Source organism: Gymnoscopelus braueri, assembly GCF_963280865.1.
Source record: "Gymnoscopelus braueri genome assembly, chromosome: 8".
NCBI classification, from domain to species: Eukaryota; Metazoa; Chordata; class Actinopteri; order Myctophiformes; family Myctophidae; genus Gymnoscopelus; species Gymnoscopelus braueri.
The window spans coordinates 17,887,449-17,910,347 of record NC_137609.1 but is presented as its reverse complement, the minus strand read 5'-3'; the positions used below and the strand labels follow the sequence as shown (position 1 = coordinate 17,910,347).

The following is a 22,899-nucleotide window of genomic DNA, read 5'->3' as shown; positions in this document are numbered from 1 at the left end:
TTTGTGAATACTTATCATTGGTTCAATATTTATAAAATCCACAAACACACTTAACCACTTTCACTTGAAAAAATTAAAAATCGAGGGAAAATAGATCTACAAGTGCTGCAAGACATTGTGAGTTTGTAGATTGTCCACTGTAGTAGTATGACAAAGTAGGGCATTCATTTATGAAAAGATTTAATGTGAAGTTATGAGGTTTCTGCCCGACAGTAATGATATGTATTTTCACTTCTTCTCATTGAACACATCACAGTTTGGGTCTAACAGTGCTGGCAAAATATAAATAAATAAGCACTTTTTCTATGCTAGTTTGAGTCCAATTTTGGTACCTTACAGGAGACAACCATGGCATCTACAAAGCTTAGATACGATACAAGGGACATATTTAAAGTCAGTTCAGTATAATTGAAAAAGATGAAACAATAAGAGATGATTAACCCATTAAAACCGGGAAAGCATGTCGATTTTAACCACTTTAACCATATTTTATACTTTGGCCATTCAAAAAAACTCAGATATAGCGCGTCACTTCGTGTTGCGCTAGGAACTTGTAGATCTGCTATTTTTGAAAAATCGCGATATTTATTTTTGGAAGCGAACATTCAACTCAAATCTTTGCTTCTGGGGGTCCCTGGAACAACATATTTTGAGATAGGGGTCGGCAACCAAATACATGTAATTTTGGGGGTCCTTGACATGTAAAGGTTTTGAGCACCACTGATATAGCAACATAAGTTTTTTTTTTTTAACTGTTAAGATTTAGAAGACATTTTGTAGAATCGGCCTCAGGTCTTAATGGGTTAAGTACCTACTGTTCTCACTGTTACCTGTGTGTGTGTGTGTGTGTGTGTGTGTGTGTGTGTGTGTGTGTGTGTGTGTGTGTGTGTGTGTGTGTGTGTGTGTGTGTGTGTGTGTGTCGGTCCACTACAGCCATCATTGTCAGCTCCGTTGTGAAGGAAGACCCCGCCACAGGTCTGTCCACCACCTCCTCCTCCCTCCAGTACACGGCCACCAAGGCGGACCTGGGGGCCCGTTTCAGCTGCCTGGCCAAACACACGCTGGGCCCAGTGGAGTCAGAGCCACAGACCATTCCTGTTTATTGTAAGTACGCTACAAGCAGTGTTTCCCAAACAATGGGTCACAGAAATTCCATTAAAAAAAAAAGAAGAAACTTGTAAGAAATAGTTGGAATACCAGATCTACAAGCTCACAAACGCATCCCATCACGACGGGCTGTCGATCGGATATTCGGCCATTTTGAAAAAGGGCTTACGTTATTAAGTCATGATGTATGTTTGTAAGTTTGGATCCCGGGCAGACACCAAATTTCTTTTTTGGGTCTTGAGGTGAAACGTTTGGGAACCCCTGGGGCTATAGCACCTCCCTCAGGCTCCACGCCTGTAATGCACTGATACAAAGTCACTTTTTTATACTGTAAGATGATGAATGACAAGGGCCTTCGATTGAATTTAATGTCAACAAGGTAGAAAACAGATAGCTTAAGTCAAACTCCAATACTAGTGCGAAATGGCTCATTTGTTCAATTTTAAGAGCTCATTGGATTGCAATGAGCTCTTAAAATATGAATGCCCTTCTTTAAATGTGAATGCCATTCCAGGGTTATACACTGTTTTCAAATACCAATACGCCATTTTAGCACCTTCTAATTTTATTTGGGATCTATTGCCAGCCACTTTATTGACCAAGTCGTATTACAACTGCTCCTCTAAGAGGAATATGTATTGATGGCATAGTTGTTGTAGACAGTACTTACTGCCACTTGGTCCAAGGACAACAGAGGCTCACAGCTTCACCGATCTGTGAAAGCAATCGGGCAATGCAAGACATATCCAAGACATACGACGGCCAGTAGGCTATCCATATCACTACATGACTTTACATTCGACATTTAATTATAATGTGCATTCAGGCAGCAGAAAATATTACTGCCTCTGTAGAAGCTGTATAATGAAATGTAATCTAATCCTGGTTAGAATTTGATGAAAGATTACAGTTTAAATCGATGCACGGCACAGGTGTGTACAGTACTTACACCAGCAGAGAATGTTAATTACTCTGGCCAGGTGTGACTGCTTCAATGAGCCACCGCTCACACCGCAGTAAACATGTTGGCATTCTTCTCATTCTTGGACCATGGTGTTGCTGTAGAAAATTCCAGAGGTTATGGTATGCGCATGACATGTTCTTTTCCTGGCAAACAACAACAGTGCTGTAACTATTTTTACACTGTTCTAGGTTGAGACACCTGTTAGGGATAGTGCAACGAGTTCACAACAATTAACCACTTAAGCCCTATATACATGTTTTCTTTTCTTAAAAAAATAAAAGAGAATCCCACGATTTTGTAACCTTTTTTTTTCACCCGGTGCCAATTTCCTAAGTGATCCTGGGCGCTACACTCCCCCCAGCCTAGGGAGCCCAGGGCCGAGCTCATGCCTCCTTCAATGCATGAGAGCCAACTGACCTTCTTGTCACCTGACAGGGGGGAGTTTCCCCGGTAGGACGTAGAGCGTGGAAGGAACACGTTATTCCAACCAGTTCCCTTCCCCTCCATCAGGCACCCCGGCTGGCCAGGGGCAGGCAGTATAGCGACCAGGATTACTACATGTTTTTGTTAGGGTATTAACTACCCTAGGAGACACGGGGAGAACATGTAAACTCCACACAGAGTAGGCCCTTTCGCCAACCCCATTATACATTTATAATTGTGCGACGAATATCATGTTGCATTGTGACGCGTTGTGAGCTTGTAGATCTGCTATTTTAGAAAGATTTTATTGAAATAAATACATGTGTGCCTATAATGACGTGCCCAAAATAATGATGCCAGGTCCAAGCAATGTTATACCCCTTTCCAAACAGAATTAGCACTTATATGGATTATTATTATTCATTGGATTTATTTTATGCGGAAAAACCTGCAAAAATAGGCGAATGACTCCTTTCCCCATTGCCAGTAGACAAGTGTGCCTGGTGTGTCATGTTCAACGTCGCAAACGCGCCGCTGAAGGGCTTGCAAAGTAGCTCTCTCTCAAACTCAATCCCTGCCTCTCCCTGCATCTCTATCTGGCGCGTGCTGTCCAGAGGCAATACGAGAATTACAACAATCCAAACCGATGGCACGAATTGTTTTGGGATTGCTTGCATGAAAAGGCATGGGGCTGGGGTAAAATGTTTAATTACTTAGAAAGAATTCTCTTTTACTTTGGATTGAAAAGATTATGGTAGCTTGTAATCTTTACTTTGCTCATGAATTAGTATTTTTCCTCGTTTTGCATATATCTAAAAATGTTTGTGGAAAATGTGTGTGAAGTACTCACACTGTAGAGCCCTTCATTTCCTTATTTCCTCTTCCCCTGGAATCAGGAGAAGCTCTCTCATAGCATCACAACGGAAAATGGAAAAATAAGCTTTTCTGTCATCGAGGGCTGAGCGACATGATTTAAGAGCCATTCACACCGAACACTACACCTACAGTATAAAGATATAGTTTAAAATAGTCAAGTGGATGGCAGATACCACACCATAACTATAACAATGATAATGGTGAAAGATAAAGGGTGCGTTCGGATATATAGCACTGAGCACACTGGCCAATACAAACTAATACGTGAGTGCGCTCCCGGTGCGCATTTCCGAACGCACACAAAGTTATAATTATAGTGCTTGGTGTGAACGGCGCCTTACTTGTCTTTGCTCCTCCAGGGAGCATGAGCCATTCCCCAGTTGAGCCCACTGTCTATCATTTCTAACCTGACTGTCAAATGGAAGAAGCTTGCGACACACATTTTGTTTCACAGCCTACTTCCATCTGAGACTCCTGAAGCAGAATCGATGACAGATTTTAATTTTTTCAAGCTACTTGGCAGGTGATTGGATGATCCCGCCCCTAGCAGCCGCTGATTGGTTCTAACACGCAGCGGACCGGGCAGCTTTACTCCCTGAGCGACCCCAGACCTCCTTCCTGAAATCAAATGCAAATGAGATTTCCGGAGGGAGGGGGGTTTACCAGGCTATATCGTTTCTGCCTGGACACACATTTCCTTTTCCCCGGGGGGATCCATTTCAGGGCTTGTTGTGTGATGGTTGTGGCAGGTGTTGGTGCAAGGTTGGATGTTGCAAATTCAGAGAGAAATACAACTTAGAGGCAAATGAGTTTTACTAAATAAAGCTAATACATTTATTAAAAGAGAGAGTCACAGCTATACAGAGAAGGTTAGTCTGATCTTGCCTACTGCAGAGTCCTTGCTAGTGGATGAGTTTTCTTTGTCCAGTGGAGTCTTTATTGTGCTCAGTGACAGCCTGGAGAAATGAGGAGGTTTCTATTGATGTAACCTTTTATATAGTAATGAAAATATAATGTTAAGGGGAAACCTTACTGATTTTGAACCTACATCCCATTGTTCTGATGTGCAGAGATATAGTACGGGAAAAAATACCCTATGTGTTCTGTATATGGGCATCTGTATAATGTGTACACACACAATGACACATTTGACATCATGGGCATACATCCTGCATTTTGCTGGAGAAATACACCAAAGACATAGGGTATTTTACCCCACACTATATATGATCTCCTCACATCAGCACAATGGTGATTGTTTCATATATTTTTCATGATTAATAAAGATGACAAATCAAATCAGATTTAGGTTCAACGTTTCCCTTTAAGGCATAAGTTTTGTTCAAAGTTTTTTATGTTCATTGATATGTAGCTGGAGCTCTATTTCAGGGATTATACACCAGAATGTTTACATTAGATTTGAATTTGCCAGAAGGTTGGGGTTTTTGTTTTTGTAAGTTAATGAAATAGCTATCCCTCTTTGCTTCTACTCTATGTGGATAATGCAGATGGTGCCTTGTACCACTGAATGGTAAAGGGATGTGCGTGCTGTTGCACATCCCTGGGATATGGAGGCATGGTGCATTGATTTCTGTTACATTTTTGTCATCAGTGTTGCACCTTAATTGTTGCTGAGTTGTGTCAATAAAGCTCTGGGGCCTCATTTATGAAAATGTTCTTGGATTTATGCTGAAACAGATAAGCGTAATCTGATTCATAATACATGATTGTGTTTTGTGCACCTTTAATTTCTAAATGTTAAACTATCTTTGCCGTTGCCTTTGGAAAAGGACCAATTACAGATTTTCCCCCGTAGGTATATAAATGTATCACTCGAGTAAGAGTTTTTGTTCAGATGGAACCATGGAAAACAAAAGAAAGTCAACTGCTCCTACGCATAACCCCAGGGAAATTAATGCGTGCACAAAATCTTTTATGTGTGCCTGCTCGTTGGCTGTAATCAGAAAACCCATCCATAGTATCTAGCTTCAAGATAGCATACGTAGAATAGCCTCGATCACATTGGGCAGGATGCTGCTAAAAGATGTCTGTGATACCAGACCTGTCACTGAGTTCCCTCTGGAAAGTCCCCTTAGCAAGGAATCCCAGAGTGGAGAGTATGTAGACAGGTACAAGTATGGCATGGTTACAGCACGTCAGCACACAAATCTAACAAAACATTTCTTGGGAAATAAAGGGAGTTCTAAGTCACTCATCATGATGAGCAAAAAAGTCTTGTCTCTGAAAACTCATTGTCTTTGAAACGCACTGTTGACAACGTCTTCCAACAAGGCCAGAACAGCCACGTTGAGTTAATGTTTGCGAATTTTCCACACAATTTATATAATTTCTCATCATGTCTTTAAGTGAGAACACATGTAATTCCTCGCGCCTGTAGCTGATAAAATGCCATGCCATGCCAAAATGTCACAAAGGGAGTGCACAGCTCTGTGGTTCAGAGGATGTTCCCTCCCGCGCCTACAGTAGACAACATAACTAGCTGGACATTCACTTGTAAAATGATGTCAAAGTAAGGTTTTATGAATACGTGCTTGATGGTCGGTTTGTGTGTAAGTGGTTACTTAACCCTTACCAGTGGTAAGTATTTTGGTCTTTACTTGGACCGCTCTTTCCTTCTATACCAAATCTTTTCACCGAAAATATCAATCTACATCTTTCTCTCTCTCTCTCTCTCTCTCTCTCTCTCACTCACTCTCTCTCTCTCTCTCTCTCTCTCTCTCTCTCTCTCTCTCTCTCTCTCTCTCTGTCTCTCTCGCAACCTTTCTTAAATGGCAGATCCAACAGAGAAGGTGAGCCTAACGGTTCAACCCAAAGGGCCCATCGCAGAAGGGGGCAACGTTACATTGAAGTGCCATGCGGACGGCAATCCTCCTCCCAGTAGCTACAACTTCCACATCAAGGTAGGCAGCCCAAGCCTCTCCCAACCCCAGAGAGCATCACAAATCCCACCGTTCCAGATGCTGTATTCTTCGGTACATTTGAAATGTTTGAAAAAACTCAAAACTAATCTCCTGTAATGACATGCCTAAAATAAGGACACCAGGTTGTAAGTGGCTAAAGAGCTCATTCCCATGTTCCTTCTTATCCTACCCTCCAGGGACAGACGGTTTTGGCTGAGAATTCTGACAGCTACACCTTGACGGCCATCACACGAAACAATGCTGGGGAATACAAGTGTTCGCTCGTTGACAACGAGAAAATGGAAGCCTCACAAAACATCGCTGTTAGCTGTGAGTATTCGTGACACATTATGCAAACCTTGAATTTTCAAAAACAAGAGGGAAAGTGACTTCAGAAATCAAACTTGTATCCCGAGGTTGCCTTTGCAATGAGCCAACAAACACCTCCAGTCAAATCTTCCCTGCCCTTCCCTCGCTAACTGAAATTTTCCAACTTTGTTTTTAACAAGGCTTTTGTTATTGACGGTAAATAAAGTCATGGGAGCACAGTAAAGTAATCACATTTCCAAGCTCTGCGAGCCTAAGCTTGGAAGAAGGCAGAGTGAAGTGCCAAGGAGAGAAGGCAGAGTAAAGTGCCAAGAGGGAAGAGAGCTAATTAGAAATTTCTGACTTCCAACGAGTCAAAGTGACAAAGTGTTTTGGACGGGGGAAAGAGCTCGCTGCCTCCGCTCCTACAGATACTCCCTCAAGTAATCATCCCTGTCTAACCAGGTGCATGTGTCTGAACCCTCTCAGTTCAAACGGGTCAGAAGATTTTAATAATGAAAAATTTAAAATAAATAAATAAATAGGGCTTGCACATTTCCCCTCCAGTAATCACATTGCTGCCTCTGTGTATTCACACGTCTTCATTTTATGTCCTGTTCTGTCCTACGTTCTAAATTGAGTTTGGGGCTAGAAGGAAGGAGAAACAATGTGTCTGTGTGTGTGTGTGTGTGTGTGTGTGTGTGTGTGCGTGCGTGCGCGTGCGTGTGCGCGTGCGTGTGCTCATACCTATGTACGTGCGTACGTGCATGCATGTGTATGTGTACGTGCATGCCATGCATGTGTGTTTTTTTACAGTACTGTGCTGTATGTGATTATCCGTAGGGTACATGTCATTGTGAGCTGCCAGCTATTGTTACTATTGCGTGGGCCATCTAGCTGGTTGCCGCACATTGCAATATGCAGTGAGAGTGTGTCTTCTTCTTCAAGTTTGCAACACTGTGGCTTTGTTCTAACGAATTAGCAGAGCCAGCTGATGGTACTCAACATAACGCCATGCCCCTTCTGAACATCCTGTTTCCTGACCTACTGTTTCCCAGATCTGGACCTGAGCCTGAGCCCCACTGGGAAGGTTTTGAAGAAGGTAAAGGACCCACTGGTGGTGAAGATGAACAAGAACGCTTCAGGCGATGCCAAAGTGACATGGACCAAGGTAAAGAGGAGGGGGAAATAGCTGCTGTAAGGGAGTGAAACGTGTGTGGAAACGTGTGTAGAATCCCACGAGGACTCCATTTTGACACTTGGATCATGAACAACATATAGGAAGGAATAAAACATAAGGTTTCCTCCCAACAGCGATGATAATAGGACGTTGAGTGAAACATCCCCATCCCTGACACAACCCTATTCCTTCCTCAATTTAAACATGATTCGAAACAAGAGGAACCTGTTTGACGAGAAGTTAGATACTTCTTGTCAGCAAAAGTGAAAAGACAGTGACCATTAATCATGAGACCTGCAGTGGGATAGCAGCATGTTGATTTTTCCCACATTTCTACTGTACAGCACGTTCCTCAGGAAATGCAGACATTTACTGGTCAGGGGTCATCAACGTGTTCGTACACGGACAAAACTCGTACAACTTGTCCATGGAATATGTTTGAGTCCTTATTTTGTTCATATAATGTGCGCTGAAAGCACTGACTGTACTGTACTGATGAGACCCAGTTATTGAAATACCAGTCTCCATGTTTTCTTCAGAATAGGTGAATAACACTTTTTAAAATGTGTGTATCACATTGACATTGACAATATGGCTCATTAGCAGACCACTAGTATACATTTAGGGCCAGGTATATGTGTTACTGTTATAATTATTGAACGTTCATTTTGTATGTCCATGGCAAAAATAGAAATGGACAAAAATGCCCATCACAGGCACCTGTTACTGGTCCATTTTCTGGCTAAATATGTACATTTGGACTGCAACTCAGACTAAAAACTATGAGCCTATAAATACCCAAGGAAGAGACAGGGATAACTTGCATGCAAGCTGCAAGGCATAGAACATGCAAATGTGTTTCCATTCATAGGCATTTTGAATGTTTTGCCACATTGAGCTCAGTATTCTACTTCTCGCTCTTAGAATGGTGAGAAGACAGTGGCACCCGTGTTTGGAAAGCTGACCTATGCACACGCAGGCATGTATGTTTGTGAAGTCTCCATGGCTGGTCTAACACGTCGCCAGTCCTTTGAACTGGTAGTAGAAGGTGAGTGTGTCCTTATTTGCCATCAGTGTGTGTTTGGGGCGGGCGTCACATGTTCAGTGAGGTTAAACGAGGACCTGATATACCTACACAGAGTTTTCTTTTCTGCTTTGTAGAGGTTTCAGTATAGATGTAACAGGCAGTCAGAAAGCTTTCACAGTACCTGTATTCACTTGTTCAAGTCCAACTTTATTGTCATGGGATTAAAAAATACAATGAAATACTCTCTCTGCCTTAACGCCAAGGACGCACCGTCCTACAAAAATAGTGGGATAGTTCACCCGTTTTTTTCTATCGATTAGTCACCCCATGGAGACTTGAATTCATGGATATTTTTTTGTTTTTGTCGCATTCAACAGCCAATAATTTGATGAACAGCGATAGGCAGTGAAACACAAAAGAGACTCTTTGTGTCTCCTACCGGAACCGCTGCCGGTCATCAAATTATTGGCTTAGGAATGTGACAAAAACAAAAAAATATCCATGAATTCAAGTCTCCATGGTGTGACTAATCGGTAGAAGAAAAAGTCATTTTGACTATCCCTTTAATACACTCATATGTATACATTATATACACAATGTACAATAACAATTACCCGATAATATTACATATTAGATAACAATGTGCAGGGCATAAGCTGTAGATGCGTTATCTGTTCAGCAACCTGACTGACTGTGGAAAGAAAGCCTCAGTGAGACAAGTAGTGTGTGATTTGATGCTTCGGTATCATTATTTCAGATGGAAGGAGCGAGAACAGAAAATGAGCGCGCGGTGGCTAGTGTCCTTAATGATGTTTTTGGGCTTTCTTTTTGCAGCGAGCGCTGTAAATGTTACAGAATTGTATTAGTTCTGTGCCAATGATTTTTGCTGCTGTACAGGCTGCAGTCCTGAGCAGTCAGGTTGCCAAACCACACTTGTGATACAGCCTGTCAGAACGCTCTCAGTGGTACAGCAATAAAAAAAAAAACTCTTGAGACACCTCTGCTGTGCTTTCTCAAGGCAGCAATTAGCGCTGGAAGGCCATGCGAGGGTGTTTGAGATGTGTATACCAAGCAAACACTGTCATCAATTTCAACAAACGCCCCATTGATAGAAATATGTGATTCCCTCTGATCTTACTGAATTCCGCAACGATTTATTTAGTCTTATCAACATTTAGAGAGAGGTTGTTATCATGGCAACAAAACTGTTAGATCAATCCAAAGGGACTCAACTTTACAAAACTAGTTATGCAGTAAAGCTAATAAATATGCAGGTGCTGTATGCGGTATGAAACATCAGCATTGATCAATTGTGTTCTGTATGAGCTTCATGGACTTTTGCCATCGCACCCAAATTATGGACTGTTTGCAAACAAACAAACTAGTGTGTGCGTGTGTGTGTGTGTGTGTGTGTGTGTGTGTGTGTGTGTGTGTGTGTGTGTGTGTGTGTGTGCATGCGTGTAGTTGCAAGTGAGTATGTGCATACCTGTGAGCGAATAAAGTCTATTACTGTAATCTATCTACAGTATCTATGTACTGTATATGTCTATGTAGGACATGAACATATAAAATTGCAGTTTACTGACTTTTACGCTATGCGGTTAATAATGCAACCATCACATGCACACAGTGTAGCACATGTTGTGTCAGGTATCACGTGAGTATGACACTAGAATGTATAGGTGATGCATATGGCTAACGAGGTGATGTGGTTACATTAGGTACACCAGTGATCACCGGTCTGACCAAACACCGAGCGGAGGACGCCCAGCACAAAGTCCTGGCCTGTGAGGCGGAGGGAGTCCCGGAACCCGTCTTCATTTGGAACGTCAACGGCACAAATGTAGGTACAAATGTAGGTACAAATGTAGGTACAAATCGTTGCTGTCGGGCAGAAACCTCTTAAATCCATATTTTAACTTTTTGTGTTTTTTCATAAATGAATTACTACTTTATCATGCTACAGCGTCACACAAAAGCATTAAAAATAGCATATATACAAGCTCGAAACAGGCGTGTGTGTGTGTGTGTGTATTTTGGGTCTGACTTGTGCGTACTATGGTGTTGAGTGACAAAAATAGAGGATGTGCAAGCTCACAACGTATCACGGATGTGAGATCATAGTTAGGCTATTTTCGACACTTCTATAGCTTTACTAAAGCTCATTACGGCACACAAGCATAAGGTGTGTATTTCAGTGTTTAATTTAGTGGTTGTACAATTACACTTGGTAGTACAATGGCTCTGCTCTGTTTGGATGGAGCTTGTTGCAGGAGGTATGGAATCAGAACAGACATGCGGTAGATAAATATACACACGTTGCACCTATAAAATGCCCACAAGGATGCATAAATGTGCAGAAACAGTAGCAGACGTGGGTTGGTTATTGTAAAATGGGGGCAGCAGCGAAAACCACACAAGGCGAGTGAGGACAGCAAGAGTGGTTAAGTCTGCTGTAATTGAAATGTTTTTTTTTTCTGAGAGCCCTGCGGGAGTTAGCCTCATCCACGTGATTAAATTAAAATAGCATTGTTATTGAGTTTCTCAGTCAATTCCATCATTGTGGGGCTGCCTCTGTTATACCTTGATTGTTGTTAGATTGGGTGGCGCGATTGAAAGTTGCCTTATCCTCTAGCGCATACAGCATCTCATTCTTCTGGACGCTCCAGTGGGTATACTGACATAGTTTGGGACAGTTTCTAATCTGTCCGTGGAATGATGGATCCTTGTGGAGGTTTTAGGCAATTGCTTTTAAAATTGAGTCAAAACAAATCAGGAAAACGTGTGTGTGGGAACTAAACTGCTACAAATTGTGCATTTTTTACATTAAGTAGGTGAGAGATAATGGCATTTTTTAGAAAGCAAACGGGTATGCGGGTTCAGTTGGCAAAGCATCAGGCTACAGATTTTCATGCTGTTAAGTCATGAAAATCATTAATGATTCAGGGAGTTGAGGACTAGACAGGGGCCCTCAGGCCAGCTCAGATCTAAGATCTACTGCAAGACTAATAAACTCTGGTCAACATCATAATCCACTAAGGTTGCAGCCACTGGGTGGTCATATTGGTATGCCCTAAACAGACTGAAATTATTAGCGCAGCATTCGGTTATGAGACCATTAACCCATTCAGACCTTATGCTTTCTAAACCAATAGTTCTCAAACTTTTTCATGCCAAGGACCCCCAAACTGATATATATATATGTCTGCGGACCCCCATCTGAAATGTTTTTGTGCCAGGGACCCCCAGAAGAGAAGATTTGTGTTAAAAGAAATCAAAATTATTAAAAAAAATTCAAACACTAATTTTTTTGTTTGCAAACATAGCAGATGTACAAGCTCGCAGCATGGCACGAAGTGAGCTTGTATATCTGCTATTTTTGAATAGCCAACGCTAAAATCTAAAATGACGAGATGCTTTCCCGGTTTTAATAGGTTAAGAAAGGGGTTTTGCTACTGCTTGCTTAAGCACCACAACACAAGGGACACAACACTAAATGCAATAAATAAAGGCTTTAATTAAATACCTAATTAGGAAAATTATACTCAAAGGAAATCAAGGTGTTACTGCTGCAGGGGAGAGAGAATTAACCACTTGAACCCCAGTATGCCTGCCTATTCAAAAATAGCAGATCTACAAGCTCACAAGCCTGTGAGCTTGTAGATTGAGTAGATGGAAAAAAGCGGTCCAAGTTCAGTTTTAAGTACAAGTACAGGTCCAGATACTGACATGTTAAGTATCATGTCAGTATCATGTCAGTTTCATGTCAGTTTCATGTCAGTATCATGTCAGTTTCATGTCAGTTTCATGGTCAGTATCATGTCAGTATCATGGTCAGTATACTGACATGATATACCATGGTCAGTATCATGCAGTATCTTGGTTAGTCATGGTCAGTATCATGTCAGTATCATGGTTAGTCATGGTCAGTATCATGGTTAGTCACGGTCAGTATTATGTCAGTATCATGGTTAGTCACGATCAGTATGATGTCAGTATCATGGTTAGTCACGGTCAGTATCATGTCAGTATCATAGTTAGTCACGGTCAGTATCATGTCAGTATCATGGTTAGTCACGGTCAGTATCATGTCAGTATCATGGTTAGTCATCATGGTCAGTATCATGGCTTCCCAAATGATTACTTCATCAATCCAAAATGTATTACAGACTAGTGGATGAAATCAGCAAGTGTATAAAGCATTTCAAAACTACCCTGAACACATGGGAAGGAAAATCACAGATAAATATATCCATTATGACCTGTCAACCTCAAGGTGTGTGATTTGCCATGGTACATCAGGTGGCATCAGGTGTATTGAGAGGGGGTAGTTCACAGTACTGTATTTTCTGCAACATTATTAAATATTTCTCTTTTTTCTGAACTGGCCTGAGCATAATGTAACATTATTGTTTATTTCAGTATTTCCCCTTAATAACCTTTTTTTTATTTCCCAAGATGTTCAGACAAGTTCTGCACGATTCACTTAATTATCTACATATGTTTTGTCAGAACCACAGCACCTGAGGTCATGTCTTGTCTTTTGTAGCCACAATTAGCAAACATTATTTTTCGTCTCGCCAGATTAAGTCTGTGGTTAGGCTATAGTTGTGGAGGTAGTTTGTTTAATTCTGTTTTCAGAAGGGGGTTGCATTCTCACTGTCAGTTGCCCCTGGCAAAATAGCAGTTCAGTGTCCTGTCAGATGTTGACATTTGGAATATTTTCCTTCCATTATCTGTCTTGTCCCCTGCCATCTCAAACCTGACAAGTGGTGTACAAAACATTCTGCACTGTTGAATAGGAAATCTGACAAGAGTGTAGAAGGTTAAAAAGACAATGTGAGTGTGTGCAATATATTTTCCCAGTATTTGTAGAGCCCAATAACCAACTAATTGTTTGTTTTGCTCTTTCTGCAGGAGGAGAGTTCCTACAATGAAAAGAATGGCAAGGCCACCCACAAGATCACTGTGGTGCCCAGAGCAAACCTGACCGTTACTTGCAGTGTGAGCAACAAGCTGGGAGATGATGCCAAGACTATCAATGTATCCTCCTGTAAGTTAGCAGACTACCTCCCTGTGCTAGTAACTAACAGGCTAGTGCCAGCTCACTGCTGATTGCATGGAAGGGGCTAATTTCAACGGTTACTGTTCAATAGTGCTGTGCATCTCTATTTCTATCATGCAATGGGCTATTTATCAAAGTAAAGGAAACACCAACCGTAAAGACTCTCTACAGTTGAGGATTTTTAATCGTTCTGGTGTGATCTCTGGTACTAGCCTGGCTCCACCCCCTGAATCGTTTGCCTCGCATTCAGGGTCTGGTGACGCTGTCTGGTGACGCTGTCGAAGGCGGGTGTTTCTCGGTTGGGTGTTTCTCGGTTGAAAATCTGACGAATCGGGATCGGGATAATCCAGTATGAACCAATCGCCAAAGAGTCTTTGAAAAAACTTTGGCCACGCCCCCATCTCAGAAATCGGCTGCATAGAGAGGGCTTTCAGACTGAATAATGGAGTGAAACGAAATGAAAATTCTGACTGAGTGTCAGGCTACTCTGGTACTTCTATCTACCAGAAGTCAAGGTTAATCCTACAGATAATGACATCATTTTCATTGTAATCCCCCCCGATGGCATTGGCATCATTTGGCATATCAGTGCCAAAGCAACTAGACACAGTAAGTCATTTGTAAAGTACAGTGCTGTCTAAATAGAACACAGCATCGTTTTATGACTGGTTCAGTCAGTTAAAATATTTGCAAATATTGCAGAATGCTGTCTAGGGTGGCACTTTCAAGCCCAGTTATAAATCAGTTATGGGTCATAGGGAGCTGAAAACACTGTTGCTGATGAATGTTCCTTCCATCTGTCTACTCTTGTTCACGCCTTCAGGCCCACACGGAATGTTGGTCAACGAGCATGTGCTGTGATACAGGCCTAATAGTGTTATTTATGACACTTACAGGATCACATTTTCTTTGAAACAGGTATCGGCTATCTTGTTGACAGATACATTCTGTTAATCTGAAGACATTGTTCCCTGTGGCGAATGTCATTGTCATATCTGCTCTCTGCATTGAAATAACTCAGCTTCTCTTTACCAGTGGTGTAAAGTAACTTAAGTACATTTACTCAAGTACTGTACTTAAAGTGACATTTTCTTAAAGTTATTTTTACTAACTTATAAAGTTATTTTCCGCACTTCAGCCTTATATACTGTACATTTTGGCCAATCTAGCTCACAATGCGTTGCATCAAAGATTTGTATACATTTCATACATTTGAAAACTGGACATTCTGCATAATGAGTATTTTCTACTTTTGGTTCTTTGAGTACTTTTAATACAGTTTTTAGGACTGAGAGTTCCTGAATAACTGACATTTGAATTTCTCAGCCTCACCACTGACCTTGGCCACTGAACAAAGACGGGTCTGTGTTGTAATGAGTTGTGTTCTGATAAGTAGTACAATAGTTTTAAGTTGCGCAGTGAAATAACGGGCATACTGCAAAACAGAATTGGAGTCAGTACAGGTATTTTCCATTAAGTGCGCTATGATATGGAGTCTTGTCATGTGTAGAGTTCTTAGAGATACAGCAATACTCTTTATGAGCAGTCCAATAATTTAGCCCAATTATCTTGGCGAGAGATACCAAGAGTACGTGCATAATAATATAATGCTGTTATTATCTTTGGATGGTTGAACGGACACAGAAGGCCTTCACATTGTGGAAGATAATACACCCATATACACACACACACGTACAGAAATACAGTGCATCATGCAATACAGATTGTCACAAGAATTGTCGTTGTTGTTTATTTGTAATGGCTGGACTTGCCTATGTTGAAACATAAACCCATTGCCATTATTGAGACACCAGAACCCTGAACTGTGGAGAGACCATTCGTTTGTGTTTTCTTTATTGTGGCAATTTGATGTGATTTTATCTGAAGGAGCGCTTTGGTAAAACGATATGATGTTCAACTTACACAGATGCTAATTGACAAAATGGTGAAAATGCCACATTAACATCTTTTCATTTCATGCATCCCCCCCACGCCCTGGCATTGCATTACCTCTTCATCCCTTCTTTCTTTCTTTCTTTCTGGCTGTGATAACCCTTGGTGCGTTTGTCTTCCTTCCTTCCTTCAAACCTCCCTCCTGGTCTTGACTAGACCCTTGTTCTTGTTAGTCAGGGTGCTAAATCAGAGCATCAAAGGGCCTAGTGTTCTTTACAGTCCCTGCAGTCTCTCTCAAGGACGCTCGGTCAACGTGTTACTCCCATCTCAGTCACTTTAACCCATTAAGACCGGGGAACGCATCTGTGTCATTTTCAGATTTATTTTGCTCTTCAAAAAATAGCAGATGTTCACGCTCATATTGTACGGCACCGAGTGCCGTGCCATGAGCTTGTAGATCTGCTATTTTTGAAAAATCGTGAAAATGTGTGCAAATCTTTGAATACATTTTTTTTTTAAGCGAACATTTGTAACTCAAATCTTTGCTTCTGGGCGTCCCTGGAACAAAATATTTTGCAAATGTTTGCTTTAAAAAACTATCCACACGTTTCCTAGGGCATGGTGGGCATCACTTCCTGTCCATTTGATCCCTGATACCTGATCAAATCGACAGGAAGTCATGCCCACACCATGCCTTAGGAAACTTGTGGATATATTCCAAGATTTGCACAACATTTCACGATTTAAAAAATATATATACAAGCTCATAGCGTGGCACAGAGTGCCATGCTGTGAGCTTGTAGATCTGCCATTTTTGAATAGCCAGAAATAAATCTAAAATGACAGAGATGCGTTCCCGGATTGAATGGGTTAAGAATGTCTGTTCATAAAAAAGTGCATTCAAATTGATTTTATTCCCCAAAAACGGTCACTGCATATTGAAACATGCTCTGAAAGCACAGTAAATAGTTGCTCTGAGAGTATTGATGTGCTTCCCCGTTGCTGACTTTGACCGTGCATGTTGAGAGGCACGACCCAGAGAACATGATTTGATTTGATTAGATTCTGAGAGGCTGTGAACGACTAGGCTTTCCCCGCTGTTCTTGAGAATTGATTAGCACCGGGCTGGCTTTCTGCTTTACTTTGAACGCGGGCTAATGTTGCAGTACTTTCCATTCCAGTTTATTTTCTATTCCTTCTAATTTTTGTTATGTTTAATTTCAGTATTTAAGGAAGAGCCGAAGGGCGATAAGAGGGAAGGTAAGATTTTGTTTTTCATTTGAGAATTTATTTTTTTATTTATTTGCTCTCTAGAATGTCGAGGGCCTCAGAGTGAGATAACGGCTATGTATTAGGAAGTGTACCGCAGGGAGTTGCATTCATAATCATCACATTCCAATCCTGTACACCACCCAGCCCACATGCCCACATCTCCTGACATGGAAGACAATACTGCCCTTCCATGGGAGCTTTTAATCTCATCCTGGCTTTGCCATCCACATAGATTTCTAAAGACTGGTTTATCATACAAGGGAGCTCTCAAAGCATCGCTCTGTGTGTGTGCGGGTGCGGGTGTGTGCGCGTGCGTGTGTGTGTGTGTGTGTCAGTGCGTGCGTGCGTGCGTGCGTGTGTGCGTGTCTGTGTGTGTGTGTGTGTGTTTGTGTGTGTGTGTGTATGTGAGAGAGGGTGCACTCGCGCACGTGCGTGTGTATGTGCGCGTATATCTATTGTTGTCTCAGTGAATGAGCTCGGTATTGTTGTGTTCCAGGGTCCTCGGATGACAGTGGGGACCAGGCCAAGCTCATAGTTGGCATCGTGGTGGGGCTGATCATCGCTGCAGCGGTTGTGGCGCTGGTCTACTGGCTCTACATGAAGAGAAGACAAGGAACCTGGAAGACCGGCGAGAAGGAGACGGGCACATCTGAAGAGAGCAAAAAGCTAGAGGAGAACAACCACACCGTTTAAAAGGCAGCTGTGCTGTACTTGGGGATGAAAAAGGTACGGGGAGTGGTGAAGAGAAGCAGACACACACACACACACACACACACACACACACACACCCAGTCTCACATACACACACACACACACACACACACACACACACACACACACACACACACACACACACACACACACACACACACACACACACACACACACACACACACACACACACACACACACACGCACGCGCACACACACACACACACACACACACACACACACACACACACACGTAGCCTGGGACCAGACGAATCTGCGAGTGCAAAAAACAATTGCACTCTGCGATTTGGGTCTGGCACCGCTCCATAGAGAATCCATTTCCTGCTCCAGAAGACGTGGGTGACCAATCAGGGCCCAGTATTCGAATATGGGAGACTGTAATTGGTAGTTGGTTGTACTGTAGGTCTAACCAATTGCGTCGAGGGCCATTGTTTTGATCCCGCCCCTTGGGGAAAAAAACTTCCTCATGGAAGCACCAGACTCATATCCACACAGTGATATAGTCTGTCTACGCGAGGCTAACACACACGCTGTGCACACACCAGGGTTGGATTTGCTGGGCGGGATGGGAGGGGGAATCCTTTTGATACCCCTCTGTGGTCATTCATATTTATGGCCGGTGGGGATATGTTTTATCCCTGCTTCTGGTCAAACAGAATTAAATACATGCATTTCCTTTTGGGAAACCACTTGAACCCCAGCATCGGTGTTGTGGGCTATTTTCAGCTAAAGCTTTCCCCACAATAACATAAAACATACCAGTATTGAGCCCTGAGGGACTCCAGTCACCCATATGGGGTTTAAGTGGCTAACCCATTTTCAACCTTATCTTCATATCCTTACTAATGCGCATTATAAGATGGTAGACATTTCTGTCTACTCGCTCTGTGTCTGATTGGCGGTCTAGTCTATGGACGGTTCAGAACCCGGCCAATGATGTCACTGGTAGGCAAGTTTCTGATCTGCCCACAGCCCTCCTCTGAGACACAAATGGTGCCCTCTTATAATGAGCATTAGTGAGGAGGACCAATTATGGAGATAGGTTGAAAATGGGGGCTGTGGTCCTTTAACCACATTAACCCTGGCATTCCTAATTTGGGCAGATTTGTCCAAATGTAAAAACATTTGTTTGCCTATCTACATGCTCACAAAGCGTCACAATGTGACGCATTGTGAGCGGGTGAGATGTGCTATTTTGGCTATTTGTTATACGTAAGTATTCAGAGGGTTGATAATGGTTCCTTTTTACAAATCGAACCCTGGCGCGCACGCACACGCACACGCACACACACACACACACACACACACACACACACACACACACACACACACACTGGTTCTAACTTTTTCTGTGGCTGGCAGGGAAATTGTAAGATATTAGTATGCTTTGAAATTTTTAACTGAAGATACAAGGTCATTAATCAGACCGACAAGAGTTCCTAAACTCCTAAACAATCACAACAACGTTAACGCGAGAATTGTTTTCTTCTTTTCTTTTGGCAAAGAAGCAGTTGAAAGAGGCCTTGACACGCCAAAAATGAAGACTCCCAAACGACTGCTGACAACTTCCATCAGGCTCCACGTGAGCAGCACACAATCACAGAGTAATGTTGTAACAGGATGTGCCTACAGCTGATGTGTAGGCTGCACTGTGGCTGCCTCATGCTATTGTGTCATTTTATGTTTTGTGTTCCTGGTGAATGCTCTCTGGTTTTGTTTCGTTTTCTTTGGTTTGAGTCAATCTGTGAGGCCATGTGGAGGGATTTGGCTCTTCGTACGTGTTTGTTTTGTTTTGTTTTGTTTTGTTTTGTTTTGTTTTGTTTTGTTTTGTTCAGTTCTTAATTTTCCCTGCAAGAATGTCAATTGTACACTTTTTTAAGGTCTGTGTAACAATTCATGCGTGTGCCCATGGACGAGCATGCTGATTTTAATGCGCTGTGTGGAATAGCCTTCATTTGGCTGTGCTCAGAGAAAAAGACGCTTCATTGCTGTTTCTGCAGCCAGTAACACCCTCCCAAGTTAGCTAAGACTTCCAGGCTGTGAGGAATGATTATACAAGTTGTTGATAACCTGTGTACTGTACCATCAAAACCCCTGTTATTATTTTCTTGAGTTTCTTTGAGTATGGCAAAATGCCTACGGGGGATAGTTTTAGACCACAATAGATTTTTTGTAATGCATGACACATACAATTCTAAACAAGCAGCATACTGTAACTGTGATCCGTAACTGTCCTTGATTCAAAAAACAACCGTGTCATGTTTCCGCAAAAAAAGCAGTTGTGTAGATGTAGATTTTAAACTGACAGCGCATTGCAGTACACCCACTCACTTGATTCTGTCTGTAAATCATAGTAGTTCTTTCCACTTTAAGTATAATTCACTACAGTTCTTCATTAAACTTTAACTGTCAGTTTCTTCCTTTCCCAAGGGTTTCCTTTTGGCTTGATTTAGGCTCTAAATCTATTGGATGTGAAAAGGCAAGCAGTTATCAGGAATGTGCAAAAAGAAAAAGATAAAAGTATTTGCAGTTAGTAATGAATGTGCGGCCATATCTCCCATGTCTTGTATACAACTTTGATACCCTTGGGCTAAGACACTGTGTGTGATTTGTGCATCTGAAGTTAAGCTAGTTTTAAGACTGAAACTACATAATTGCCTTCACCTTCCTACATTGTTTGTTCTAGTGTTCCTCTCCTGTTATGCCATCCTTTATAGGTTAAGACCACTCAGTCAAAGCGTCATATTTATACACCATTGCATGGCGGTGTCGCTTGCTCGCGGCTCGCGACACCATCATGCTACGAGTATAAATTGGGCTTGAGAGTAGATGTTTATTCTTTCTTCCTCGGAGTACCTCTACTCCAAATGTACCGGGGTCTGAATGTCCTAAATCTTTGTGTTTTTTATTATATTTATATTCTGAGTGAATCCTACCAGGATAGCTGTGCTACAGCATGCTAGATGATCTTTTTTATTTTATTTTTTATTTTACAGCCTTGTTGAAAGGCATCATCTAAGTATTGAAAAGGTACTGTATGGTAGGAGAGTTACATGGGGGTGAATAAGGCGATACAGTGTCTGTGTGTTCTTTGCTGTATTATATATATTTTTGTTTTGTTTAAATGGTCTGAAGGATAAAGCCCAATTTAAACTTTGTCGTATGAATGTCGCGGGCAGAAATGACAGATTTTCAACGGAACATTTAAAAATAGGTTACTATTAGTCGTACAACGAAGTGTAAATTAGCCATCAGTCATGTTGAAGACAGCGACTGTGATTGGCGAAATGAGGCTATCTGCATATGGATGGCAGCCCTCTGGTGCACAGAAAGTAGCAGATCTACATGCCCACAACGCATTGCATCCACGATGCGTTGTGAGCATGTAGATCTGCTATGTTCGGCACGCGACATCATCATACGATGGAGCATAAATTAGGCATTATGGATTATTCTGTCCTGTCTGTTCCCCTTGCCGTGCAATGCCCCGATGTCCCACCAAAGAAAACGCACTGGGAACAGATTAGACAGGATTTACACGTGTTCCGTTGGTAGCCCAGAAGTGCACACAGCTTTATATGGCAGGGGGTCGATCCTCGAGATGCAAAGTTGACAATGAATATTTGAAATCTTCTTGGAACAGATTTATGATCACAATGTTTTAGTCTGATGGCAGACACGACGGCTGTCCACAGTTACAGTAACTGTTAGAGTTACAGTAACTGAAATCGGCTCCCTCCCAACACTATTATTTATGATAATACTAGTTGAATTACGTGGTATATCCTAGTACAGTGGTTCTCAAAATGGGGTCAGGGGACCCCCAGGGGTCCTTGCGGGGGCTCCAGGGGGCCCCCAGCTAAATGATTGCTAGTAGTTAGGAACCAAATGGTTAGCGAGAGTGTACAAATGGAACCAGTTCAATTTGTACACCTTCAGCGTTACAGGAACAGAGACAGTTTTACTGTGCGAGTGTACTGTGTAAGCAGAGTTCCTTCTGGACAGTTCTTCTGTGGTATTTGAGAACCACTGATGTAGTAGACAGCGTGTGTCCCCACCTAGAGTCCTGTAAGGTATTGCCCTTTTCCATCTTGGCTCCACTGATGGCCGTGGGAGGAGGATGACTGTCCGATGCATTGTACTGTGGAATGGTTAATAAAAAAATAAAATAGAATGGCATACAAGCAGGAGGCGGGCATCTCTGTCTGCCTGGTCCATTGTGTTCTCATGCCTTTTGTTCCTTTTCAAATAATCAGGTCAGCAGTGAAACCAAAGAGCGTAAGACGAGAAGGCCATAGTACTACTGTAAATACAGAACTTTTGTTTTTGTACTGTTGTTGACAATAAAGTGTACATTTTGAAAAAACATTCTCATTGAAACATCTTGTATAGTCTCCTTGTTTTTTTGTATCTAAATACTACACTTAAAGGGGTATTTCACCTTTTCCTACTCACCCCATGAAGCCTTGAATTCATGCAGATTGTTTGTTTTTCGTTTGTCGCATCCTTGATGCAATATTCCAATGAATGATGAATTGAGGTAAATAGGAGGCCAGGCTTAACAAGAGCAATACCATATTTAAAACAATCGCTTATAACATGGACAGTAGTAGTCCTCCCAGTGATTTACACTGAGAGTTGTTTTGGAATTCATTTTATATAGTTTTGCCTTGGCATCCTATTTACTTCAATTAATATAATATTGGAATATAGGATCAGGCATGCGACAAAAACAAAATCTAACATCTCCATGAATGCTAAGCTTCCTGGGGTGAGTAATTGATAGGGGGAAAAAAATCGTGACTGTGCTTGGAAACACTCCACTCTCAGAGCAGTGCACGGTGAACGCCCTCACCAATCCTTAACCACACCAAACCAATGCCTTCCCATGCTAACGGCACCTAACCTTAAATATAAGTGATTAAACCACACCAAACCCCTGCCTAAACTCAAACCAGATGCCAGCTATAAACATTTTGATCAATCAAATGGGTTTGAGGCTGAATATCCACTCCCTTATTTTTTGCATGCTTCAGGGTGGCTTGTTGGTGTGAAATGTTAAATATAGACTGGCTCCCGAGAGCCTAAAATATAAAGCAACAACTTCATTTAGGTATGCAGTGACTGTGCAAA

At 41.9% G+C, this 22,899-nt stretch overlaps 1 protein-coding gene across 3 annotated transcripts in view; it reads left to right on the top strand.

The window, feature by feature from the left end:
- alcama (activated leukocyte cell adhesion molecule a) overlaps positions 1-22,139 on the top strand; it is an 88,778-nt gene extending 66,639 nt beyond the window's left edge. The window contains exons 6-15 of one of the 3 annotated variants that reach the window (XM_080436518.1): positions 934-1,104; positions 6,167-6,291; positions 6,489-6,621; positions 7,656-7,768; positions 8,702-8,825; positions 10,526-10,659; positions 13,722-13,857; positions 16,987-17,022; positions 17,531-17,760; positions 19,275-22,139. In XM_080436518.1, the coding sequence (XP_080292644.1) occupies positions 934-1,104; positions 6,167-6,291; positions 6,489-6,621; positions 7,656-7,768; positions 8,702-8,825; positions 10,526-10,659; positions 13,722-13,857; positions 16,987-17,022; positions 17,531-17,727 (1,169 nt within the window). In that variant the 3' untranslated portion in view covers positions 17,728-17,760; positions 19,275-22,139. Of the gene's footprint in view, positions 1-933; positions 1,105-6,166; positions 6,292-6,488; positions 6,622-7,655; positions 7,769-8,701; positions 8,826-10,525; positions 10,660-13,721; positions 13,858-16,986; positions 17,023-17,530; positions 17,761-19,271 lie in introns of all 3 variants that reach the window. The other 2 variants (XM_080436519.1, XM_080436520.1) reach the window with 2 other exon arrangements.
- Positions 22,140-22,899: the final 760 nt, after the last annotated feature.